The 12,255-nt window shown below is 44.0% G+C and overlaps 1 protein-coding gene across 4 annotated transcripts in view; it reads right to left on the bottom strand.

Moving 5' to 3' along the window:
- Positions 1-12,039, bottom strand: part of TENM2 (teneurin transmembrane protein 2) — a gene marked incomplete at its 5' end in the record, with an annotated part of 923,762 nt that extends 911,723 nt beyond the window's left edge. For all 4 annotated transcript variants that reach the window (XM_080942456.1, XM_080942457.1, XM_080942458.1 and 1 more), the window contains one exon: positions 11,814-12,039. In XM_080942456.1, coding sequence (XP_080798582.1) covers positions 11,814-12,039 — 226 coding nt within the window. The remainder of the gene's footprint in view (positions 1-11,813) is intronic.
- Positions 12,040-12,255: the final 216 nt, after the last annotated feature.

The following is a 12,255-nucleotide window of genomic DNA, read 5'->3' as shown; positions in this document are numbered from 1 at the left end:
ATAAATAAACATTCCCCTAGAGTGGGCAATACATTCTGGTGGTAGCCTACTTGAGGAAAACTAGCTTTTGCCTGTCTGCCTTCACCCCTTGCTGATAACTGCACCGATTCTGCTGCTGCTACTGTTTCTGTTACTCTTTGATAACATGGGAACTGAGCTCAGTTTCATGACATTGACCATGTGAACTAAAGCACAGTGGCTCTCCAGGACTCTTCGAGGCCGATCAAATCTGCTGAGGCTTCTAGTCTCACACAGAGCAGCTAGCAGGCTCACAGGCTACCCAGAATGAAGGTAACCATGGTTGAAGGATCTAGCACACTATTTTTTAATGCAAATCATTATGTAAATAAAAACGTAAGAAATTCTTATGAGCATTAGTACCATTATTGAAGGTTCTAAGTAGCTGGTGGATCAGGATAAAAAAACAAACAAGCAAACAAACAAATAAACAACAATAACAAAAAAAAAAAAAAAAAAAAAAAAACAAACCTTGTAGATGTTTCCTGTGATCTGAGGCTGCTATGGTCCATACTATGAGTTATGCTTCTGTTAACTTCCCAGCAAATGCATAAGATTCATGAAGCAAAATAAAATCCGCCCCACCTCTTTCAGGATGTAGCTGAAACATATTGCAACATGCAGAGCTATCCTAGAAAGTGTTCCCCGTTTCCTGCTCTTACAGTGTTATGAATGGGGGAGAGGTGGGTCTGGGAAAGCCATCTCAAAATAGAAGACCTTGTCTGCCAACCATCATCCTCAAACTGTAATAGTAGGAGCCAAACAAGAGGCACAGGGGAAAGGGTGTTATGTGGGGGAAGGCAAAGGAAGGCCTTCGGAATAGATTTTGGTGTGTGAAGAGAATCCCCTGTTCAATAATAACCGTTGGTTAAATATCCACAAGCACCGTGTCTGGCTGCTGCTCTGGAAGCAGGAACACTGTCGTGCCCCACAGGGAACTTAAGGAGTGTGTATATGGCTTCCAACATACACTTTCTGAGATCAGACTTTCCGGTGTGCCATCAGAATTCCTGATATTCTAAAGACACCATCAGCAGCTACGACGTCAAGCCCACAATTTTACAATGTTTCTACAGCTCTTGTGTGACTCTGAAACCCTTGGAAAATGAAAAGCTTATTAAAATTCCCCTAAAACCCAACCAGCCAGCCACATAGTATGTAAACAGAAAAGAGCACAGCTCCTTCTGTAAAACAATTTGAAAGGAACGGGAACCCTTATAAAGTTTAGTCATACACAGTAGGGGCTAAATTGCAGGTGTAAGTCAAGGCAGGCGCTTTTCCAGTCAAGCTGATACGTTCTGAAACAACAGGGCCCCACACTGGCAGCCTCAGAATGTCACCGCCCCGCAGAGCCTTCTCCTGGCCTACACAGTGACTTTGGAAGCAAATGAGCTGCCACTGGCCTTAAACTGATTGACGCCATTAGCAGACGCTGAGACAAAGTGTTGGGAAAGATCTGAAAGGACAGAGTGAGGGACAGGCACAGAAGCAGGACCAGAGTGAAATCCAATTCAATGATGAGCCACAGAGCTGCTCACAGCCTTGAGGACCTCGTGGGACAGAAACTAGGACTTCTGTGGGAGCCTGAAGCACCTCGTGGCAGAATATAAGGAAGCCACTTGTCATACCTTCCACAAGCGCACCTTTCGGTTTCTTAACCCAAACCAAGAAAGCGCCCAGCAGGTGAATCCCCCAATTCCCCATTTCATCTCGTCTTCACCGGCTTCCTCCTAACTACAACAGGAATGACCGGAGCCAGTGATGAAGAAGGACTACCATAGGAAGCTTGCTTCGGTCTGGAAATGACCCTGCTCAAAACCACTTAATATCTAGAGACTTCATGAACAATTTCCAGCGCTAGTCTTTGCTTTGGACGCTGGACGGACGGTCCAGTAGAGTTAAACCAGAATTCCATGGTAAAATTGACCCACCTGTGCTAAGAAGGACAATCTAGACACAGATGCTCCAAACAAGAGCAGTGTCCATGTGATTAAAATCCTGGTCCACGTCATCTATCTGTCTTGCCTAGTCGCGGTGATTAGGAAGCATTTTCGTCTGCTATATCCTTATCGCTAACACACACACCGAAAGGGGACAGAGACATACTACACCCGGCACCTTTTCTCCGCACCTCCCCTTTTCAATATGAACGTAACTAGCCTGTACTTCTTCCCACCGAGGTACCAAATTCATCATTGCTGCTTTGACTTTGAGGATGTTGGATCAATTAACATAATTAATTGATTATGAACTACATCCCCAGCCAGGTGCTCAAATTAAATCTCCACTTATAATGTTTAACAGCAAGGAAGACAAGGAGAAGCTGAACAGAGAGGAGAGTCGGGCCACCTGCTTGTTCTGACTCAAGAGCAGAGAAGTCAAGCCTGGTGAGAGAGTGACTTGTACCACTTACTGGACTGTCACCAGGCAGAGACACTATAGTGTGAGCTTATGGTTAAAAATCACGGTACACGTAAGTTGAAATCCATTAAGAATTAGCTCAGTCTAGTAAAGCTACACTGACAGACTTCTGGATGAAGAGTGAGAATCCCAGTCACTAATCCCAAGAATGAGGCCGTCGCTCCGAAGGCCCCATCAGTCCCAGAAGAAGGGGTTCAATTGGGAAGTGCATCTTTTCAGGCAGAGTGTGATGTCCTCAAATCTGATTTATATAAACATATATTCCTAGGAGCTGGAGGGATAGTTCATGGAAGAAAGTACCTGACTCATTTGCATAAGGACAGGAGTTTGATCCCCAGATGGTTCATGTAAATAAGCCCAGGGGCACCATGGTTCCAGTACTGGGGGGGTGGGGGTCAGATGAGGGTCAGACAGTGTGGCCTAAGCAGCAAGCTCTATATGGTGAAAATCTCTGTGTTAAAAACATTTAAACATTACCAAAGGAGTAATACTGGAGGTAATGCTTTCTCTGTCTCTCTGTCTTTGTCTCCGTCTCTCTCTGATCCATCTCTCTCAATGCAAACACACAATGCAATACACAACACACACACACACACACACACACACACACACACTAAATACATTAAACAAATGAACAAATCAATATAAAACTTAAAGGTATTTTCCTTTAAGGCCTCCTTCTTCACTCCACCCCCTGTATGTAGGGAGCTGAGGTATAATTAGTCTTAGGGTGGGACTCGAACACTGGGCCTTTGAAACTCTCCGAGACAGTAGAGACCCACAACCAGTCCTGAGACAGAGACGACCTGGAGTGCGCCCGGGTCGTCTGTCCTCTCTCAGTGCTCTGCGAGGTCTTGGCAATGTGTCCTGGCCTCCCTGCTGCAGCATCTCTGGCTTTCCAAAGCAGAAAGTGTTAACTGGGTCAGCTCTGTGCTGAGCTTCTATAGTGCCGACAAGCATCAGGGGACAGGCATTAAATGAAATGTCACAGTAAACTAAGGAGAATTTGAACCCAAGGCTGCAGGTGAACAGGGCTCCTTTCAAAACTGACGCCGGCGAGTCTCCTGAATCCACAGTCATTTGAAGAGAGCTTCGTTTGGCCGATGGATATTTCTGCAGGAGTTGCCTGAAATTTTCTTTTACAACATTGAGGTCCTCTCCCCGCCGCCTCCACACCATCCCTGCACACTTTTAGGTGTTTTACCTCCGACAACTAGATCCATAGAAACAAATTTAACCCTCTGGAATTACTCTCCAGATACATAAAACATTTTGGTTCAAAGTGCTACAAATAAAATCAGTGCTCTAATTCCCAGCGCGTGGGGCAGACCTCAAGCGCACAAGGACACACCGAGAAGCCAGCATTACACAGTCAAGGTGGACATAGGGGAATTTAAAAGAAAGTGCTTCGAACTATTTTTAAAATAAAATGCATCCCACTGGGACTGCAATTGCCCATTGCAGACTATTCATAAATCAGGGGACAAAGAGAGGCTTCATTTTCTCTGTCTTCTGGCCAAAGAAGAAGAGAGAGGGGAAGAAGAGATGAGCCGAGAACATAATACAGACCACCTGACTCTCTCTGTTGATTCTTTTCCATTCTTGAAAAGATGTTTCTGTCTTGGGGAAAATGCACTAAGCATAATGCTCACAGTAACTTGGGCAAAATATTTCAAATATTATAAAAGGTTGTTGAACATTATTAGATAAGTCTGTGCTGAGGTTATTTTTAATATCTCCGTGAACATTCGATATTTGCTCTGACGGCTCCCAGCAGAGATTTATGACTAGGGAGACCTGACTTGGGGTTGAGTGGGGAGGAAGGCAGCTCATGCTAAAGGAATAGAGAGTCCCTTGGAAGAGTGGGAGTCTGGCCGTGGCAGCAGAGCTAAGCTTGTGAGGCATGCATGCCAATGAAGGTGCCCGTGGCATGAACGAGAACGTGGATCCATTCTGGGAGACACAACAGCCCCGTCTCACCGTATCTCTAGGGATGCTTCTAGTATTGCCAGAGCTGAAAATTAAATTAGAAGCCTCAAACATGACATTGGAAATGTAATGTTTCCTCTAATGCTATCAATGTGACGACATATCTGTTGGAGGGGCAGCACTAACCCTGGACCCAGCCTACAAAGCGTGAGGAGGCAGAGGCTGGCTACGCCCCATCTCTTGATGCACATTCCTCAGGTTTCCAGTGGGAAGGATGTCCTACTGCTGAGTGTATACACTCTGGAGTCCTTCATATATGTAGCAAAGGAGGTCCTTAGAGATGTCTGTTGTGAGCTGTCAGCAGCCTAGAAGAAGGGTAGCATTACTCTGTCACAAGAACCCAGACACAAGGACTGGAGACCGTGGTTCAAGATGTAAACACTACAGAAGACATTCACAATAGCCTCTCATCTTGTAGGATGTGGCGTGGCCAGGCTGGACAGACAGCTGGACAAGCAGACAGGCAATGACATCTGTTTCTGGGCTTTGAAGTATACTCATTAGAAGGGGCAGAGAGCCATTAGTAACAATGTAAAGTCCCTTTCAGTTTTATCCATAAGCAAAACCAGATTGGCTCAGAGCACTTTGCTTAGCTCCTACTCATGGAGAGTCTTGGTCCGGGGACTCTATGTCAGCTAAGTCACCTTGAGACAAGACAAGGACAACCCATCAGAGCTAGAGGAATACAGACAGGCACAAAATGTCACCCAACAGAAAGCCCACAGTTGAAGCCTCTTGGTGTGAATAGGTTTGGAATAGGCAGAGATGTTGGTATTCTGCAAGGAAGGGAATAGTAGAGACCATGATAAAAACATTTATTCTTTCTTTCTTTCTCTCTCTCTCTCTCTCTCTCTCTCTCTCTCTCTCTCTCTCTCTCTCTCTCTCTCTCTTTTTCTTCTTTTCTCTCACTATATCTGAAGCACTAGGGATGCTGGGCTAAAGGGCTTTGACCTTTCAGGCAAGTGCTCTATCTGGGAGCCATGGGTTCCGCCTTTCCACTTTCTACATCAATGTGCAAGTGAAGCAAAAACACTTTGGAGGCAAACACGCCTGCGTCAATGGCACATGTGACTTCTGTGCTAGGAGATAAAAATTAAGCCTACTCTAATTATTGAAATAGAAAATAGAACTAATGTAAATGGAGCAGAGGCAAACAGAGTGTGTATAGGATTGCGAGGCTGCGCCAGCCCCCCGCCAAGGTTTTTTTTTTTTTTCTTCTCTCCTTTGATTGTATGGGTCCTCATGGGATCTCCTTATTTTTTGACACATTTTTGCCAAGGTGATCACACCAAGTCCCGGGAGATTATTAACTATCAATTCCTACATCTCTCCAATTCTCAAGCTTCTCTCCAGGATATCAAAAAATTGTAGAGATAACGGCCTGTTAGACATCATCACTTTCTCAGTGTAAGAACAGCTTGAGTTCAAAGAGCCACAGTCTCACAAAACATCTTAACCGGCAAGTGGGTTCATCTTCTGTTTCAAGCCCTGGGGATTAACACCAGTGCAGAGAGAGTGGGAGGAATTGGGAGCTGCAGCAACATCTTTGGCTCTCCTCAAATGCTTGCCTGCTTGCCCAAAGCCAGCACTTAAAGGAAAGTCTTGTTTTAATCTTCTACGTATAGTTACCTTTCTCACCGAAGTTACAAGCCAGCAGAGATAAGTATCTTCCCTTGTGGGCACATTTACACACACACACACACACACACACACACACACACACACACACACATACACACACACACACACACACACACACACACACACACCTGCTCTCACCTTTTAGCTCCTTTAGCATATGGCAGAGAATAGACATTTTAACAATGGGACATACCTACTACCATCTTCCTCCTGGCTTTCCTTATCATAGATAAACTTCAGGTATTTCTGCCCATGTTCTTGGTGTTGATATAGGCAGGGATCTAATATGATTGAGGAACGTATTCCCAACACTCAAAGGATTTTGCTTTTACAGGAAGGTTCATGCCTGCCATCCCAGAAACATTTGAACAAGCTATCCCTGCACTCCTGTTCCTGGGGTTATTTACAAGTATTGACATTTCCAGGCCTCAAGTATAGGCGGCCTTGGGAATGCAGCATTTTCCTGACAGGAGGAGAGAGTAGCCATGGCCCCAGAGTCCCTGAACAACAGCTCTGTCTCCACTTACTCAACACCCTGAAGACCCAACAGCACCAGCCCTCTCTGTGATCCCAGTTTGGACCACTGGGTTTGTGTACTTAAACCCATAATCTCCAAACTTATCCCGAAGCAATCCTGTCTCCCTGGAACATTCTCTATAAACAGAAGGCAACACAGGCGTCCTGAAATACCTCCAAAGTTCATGTCCCGGACCTCTCCAGCCTTTCGTTTTCACACATTCAGCTAACCTTCAGTTCTTAAGTTCTCAGGACAACCAAACTTTTACTGCTGCCCTTTGCACCTGTTTTTGCAGATTTGTTTGTTTGTTTGTTTTACTAATGACTCTCTTACACTAAAATGTCCCATCTCTTCCTTGATGCTCAGGTATCTGCATGGATGTCACCATTTAGCAGAGGCCATTGCTCATGTGTACCTTCAGCATGGGGTCTCTTCAACTATCCAAAGGTTTCCTTTGCATAGGGCTCATCATACTATATCTAATCATAATATATATAACAAATATTATATATTGCCTCTTTTAAACTGCTAGCTTTTGTTAGGTAGAAACGTTTTTTAGGTTTTATTTATTTTTTTAAATTACAGTTTTGTCTTATTGTCCTTATCATCATCATCATCATCATAATCATCATCATCATAATCATCATCATCATCATCACCAACATCATCATTACCATCATCACCATCATCATCATCACCATCATCACCATCATGGAATACTGAAAGAGTATGGAGACTTACTCATTGAATACCTCAGACCTGGTATAATGCCAAGACAACTGAAGAAGAGAGGTACTGTTTCCTCTGCTGAGTTATGAGAAGAAGCATTACCTAGAGGTTAGAGAATACATTGGAAGGAACCTTCCAAAGGCATGTTTTAGTCTTGTGAATAGTAACCAAACCCTCTAACCTCATTAAAAACCAAAAGGTTGTTCTGTACCACTAAATTAAAATGCTGGGCTTTTCCAAAGAGGACCTTTACAGCTATGGTTTTAGGATAGTCCAGAAAGCTACTTGGAGACGTCTGTGGACAGGAATGCTTGCAGGTTTCCAGTGTAGCCAAGGTATCCAAAGTACCTTTATTGTGTAACATCAGCTGAACCAAGACAGGTAAGTATCTCAAGCTCCCTAGTGGATCCTGAATTTCTGGTTAGTTAACATGGGCTATGTTTATGTTACACCAAATTACACAGAGAAAAATTTATTGCACAAAGGATTTTAAAGATAATCAAAACTGAGAATATTGTTTATAAAATACTCAGATAAATTTAGCTTAAAATGTGTGTGTGTGTATACACATTTACAAGGTACATTAAAGTGTTAGTGGCATTTATTGCCTCCTATCTATCTATCTATCTATCATCTATCTATCCATCTATATATTGATCCATCCAACCATCCGTCCGTCCGTCCGTCCGTCCATCCATCCATCCATCCATCCATCCATCCATCTATCTATCTATCTATCTATCTATCTATCTATCTATCTATCTATCTATCTATCTATTGATCCATCCGTCCATCCATCCATCCATCCATCCATCCATCCATCCATCCATCCATCCATCTATCTATCTATTTATCTATCTATCTATCTATCTATCTATCTATCTATCTATCTATCTATCTATCTATTGATCCATCCATCCATCCATCCATCCATCCATCCATCCATCCATCTATCTATCTATCTATTTATCTATCTATCTATCTATCTATCTATCTATCTTAGAACTGACTGAACTTATGAAATCAAACTTTCAAAAGTCTAGTTCTCCCCAGTTTTTCATTTAACCCTGACCCAATCAGTTTGAGCTACATAAAGTAACTCAGTCTTGGCCTCCCTCTCAAGAGGTTTGAACTAGTTAATAGAAAGAAAGGCTCTTTGAGGAATGGAAGCTGGGGTGAGTCCTCTGGTCCTCTGGGCACTGCTTGGCACAGACAGTAGCCACCTCACAACCTTATTGTGAGCACCAAGTTTACACAAACCAAATGTTTGGATCGGTTTAACACCATTCAATACAATGCACTCAAGGACTGGTAGAATTCTTTTCATTCTTTAACCAACACAGCGCATCCCTCCTTGGGACGCACAGGATGCAGACGAGAGGCACATTGGCATAGATGCGCAGGAGCAGAATGAATTCAGGTCTGACTCCTAAGGCTCCTACGCGTGCAGAACAGCAGCATATCACATCTCTCTGCACCGTAACCTCACCCTCCCCCACCCCCAACCCCCCAAAAAACAAGCTCGTGGAAACTGCTTGGAAACATGGCTGACCTCCATATTCAAGGTAGAAGCTCTTTCCTGAGAGGTCATGGGGCTTGGTGCAGTCAGGTGTTGAGGCTTCCGCTTGTTTCTGTCCTGCAAATTCAGTCCCAGGTCCGCTTGAACGCTATTTAGTGAGGGATTAATCCTTTACTAATTACTAATCACACCAGTGGCTCCGAGACCTAAGGTCAACGATTTTCTCTCCTTCACACTAGCAGAATGCGCCCCAGTGGAAGCCAGACAGGTAATTTACATGCCTCTACTTTAGAGAAGAGAAAGGCAGAGAAGGAGTCTGTGTTGAGGGTAAAGCAGGAGCTGGTTGGCAGGAGCTTCCTGGTGATGCTTAGTCCATTCCCACGCCCAGAATGGGATCTGAACTCTGGTTAGATCATTCGGCAGGTCAGCTTGGGAACTTGGATGAGGTAGGACCCTGGGCCCCGCATCATTTTTATTGGATGGCAATTCTTTTCTACAGCAGTACCGGGACAGGCCTCCACGTGTTTGTGAAACTTGCTTGTATGTGAGACGCCTGTTTGCTTTCTGCCCGGTGTCTGGGGTTTTGAATAAACAGACTACAAGAGCTGATCCCTCCTAAGGTCCTCGCTCATGTTATCTCTAGGCTAATAAGTACCAAGATGATCCTGCACTTTGATTTCATGAATAGGAAAATAAAGCGTAAAATGCATGACATTTAAAAAATTATTGTTATTACGGAGTATCAGATTTACTTTAACCCTCTCTGTAGTGGTTCAGTCTCAAACTGCATGTGCCCCACGCCAGATTGTATCTCCAGATAGTCCCCCTTCTTAAATATGCGTTTATTTACTTCCTGCAGAGTTCAATTTTAGAACCCATCAAAGTAGATCCTCTCAGCCTCTGACTACATTTTCATGCATAAATTCATAGATGCCTTCAGAAGGAATTGCACTTACATATGCAAATACTTCCCAGTGCCTTCTCATTTCTACTTTTGGACTGCACCGTTTTTTTTAATTCATGCAAACACATTACGCAAACAAATATGGTCTCAATATCAGCACGCGGTGTGTGCGAACTGCTAATCACAAAGCCACAAGCTTCACACGGCCAGGTGACTTCCGTTATTATCGAAGGTGGAGGGGGCACTTGAGATAGGACGGGGAAAAAAGCGTCTTTGAAAATCAAACCCCAGCACTTGATTTTGTGGGATGTAAATATTAATAAGGGGAAAAGGTAACAAGCAAATCCTTGGTTCAACAATAATCTGGAAGCTTCAACTTAGCGCGTGATCCAAAAGCCAGGGCCTGCCTTCGATGGGGGTTAGGAACAAAAAGAAAGGAGAGCTTTCAAACGCACTGCGTGTGTGTTACCTTTTCAAACGTCCGACTTTGTTTTAGTGATGCCCTTGGACTTGATGGTAGGCATCCTAATTTCTCCGTGTTGGTAATGTGTGCACAGAGGTTAAAGTAGGTCTCCTTACTTCCCCCCACCCCGCTTCCCATTGTCCACTACGTGGGGTCAGGTATAAGCTTAATGAAGTAAACATATTAAAATTTGCACCCAGATCAAAGGCAGTTGAGGTAGAGCCCGCATCCCACAGCCCTGTTTTCTCCGGGAATATCAGTACATCTCATTTTCATGAGGATGGGGCAAAGAAAATGAGAATAAAGATCAAATAAAAATTGTTTCCTACAAAGGTCTATAACGGTAACAAAAGCAATTTTAACCACGTATTGATTCCTTTAAAAATATTTTGTTAAAATAAAAGGAGCTCAGGAAAAAAAATGGGAGTATTTAAGATGCTTCAGAACAACATTTGACCTGTATGTCTATAACTCTCGGGTGCTTTGCTACTTAATTACGTACAGATAGACTTGCTATAAAATAAAAAACATAAAATGTAAGAACTTAAGGAAGCGAAGAAGCCAGGAATGGAATTCCATGTGTAGGTATCTCTTTGGGAATGAAATTAATTCCGGTATTTACTTCTGAGGACACAGGAAAAAAAAAATAGTATTATAAAAAAAAAAAAAAAAAAAAAAAAGACCCCCGGGTGCTAGAGATTTCACCCTACAGTGTAGCCACTGCGCTTGCGCATTCAATTGTAGGTTTGCTGAGCCATTAAAGTGACCAGTGCACGCTCCGATGGTGTTTGAGAAGAAAGACACAGAGCACATGTGACTTTGCTCTGACCACTGCACTGCTCAGCCTCAGTTCACAGGCCTAGACAGTGACCAAGGAATTCGACAAAGATCCTGGACACAAAGAGAAAGCCAACTGTTTGTGTCCTAAATAAACCGAGACGTTACAACGGAAGTGAGATTTGGCACATCGGAAATGGAGAGCTGCATGGGTAGGATTGGATTAAAGTGTTAATATTCCCACTTACAATCTTCAACATGAAAATAAGAACGTAGAAATCAGAATTAGCATCACATCGTGTGTGTATGCGTGCGTGCGAGCATGTGTGTGTGTGTGTGTGTGTGCGCGCGCGCGCGCGCGCGCGCGTACGAGCGAGCGAGTGTGCCATTTACTATGTTTTGCCAGGAAGTTCTCAAATATCTTTTAATAGGTATGTGATTTATTCAAAGTGAATATTACTGAGTCAAAAGGAGTTTTCGGAGGTTTGGGGTAAGCTTCAAAAAACAGTGTGAATGCCTCAGAACAGGCAGCCAGACGTTTCTACTGTCTCAGAAATACCTTTTATGAGGGCAAGGACCTGTTTCTCTTGGGGAACTTACAGCAGGTTCCCCCGAAAGCAACCTCCATGTTGCTGAGCGATCTAGCATCCATGATGCCAAAACGGAACTTCTTACCCACAAGAGTTAGGTAGGGCAAACTTTTGTTATGAACTAAGAGGGTAGTTGCTTGCGCTCCAGCCATCAGCATGAAACAGGGCAGGGCAGGAACCGGGCTGGACCCTAATGGGTTGCGCAGAGCCGGGCAGAGCCGGTCTGGTGGGGCAGAGCTTCCTACCTTGTCTAGAAAACTCATCCGACTCCCGGTGCACCAGGTCTGTGACTCGGTTTCCGTAGTGCATTCTGCTGTCGTGGTCGTAAGCCTTCAGGGTCTCACTGGAACTGTAGGACTTCTGCGTGGGCACACGGCAGTCCTCACTGTCCAGAGAGGAGCTGGTGTAACGACACTCCTTGCCACAACGTCCCCTGGTCAAAGAGCGATGTCGCCGGTCCTTTACATCCATTATTCCAGATGAAATAGAACTCCGCGACTTTCACAAGAGGGGAGGCTGCGGTTGGGGCACCCGTCGCTTTACCCACCTAGAAGCACAAAAATAAAAATAGATAAGTAAATAAATAAATAAGCAAACAAACAAGCAAATATGATTGCAAGCAGTGTAGACTTCAGTTCTAACTCATGTAGAAACAGATGGGAACTGTCAGGCCTGCACACCTCCTTT

This window comes from Micromys minutus (genome assembly GCF_963924665.1).
Source record: "Micromys minutus genome assembly, chromosome: 31".
Lineage (NCBI taxonomy): Eukaryota > Metazoa > Chordata > Mammalia > Rodentia > Muridae > Micromys > Micromys minutus.
This window is presented reverse-complemented; position numbering and strand designations above follow the sequence as displayed.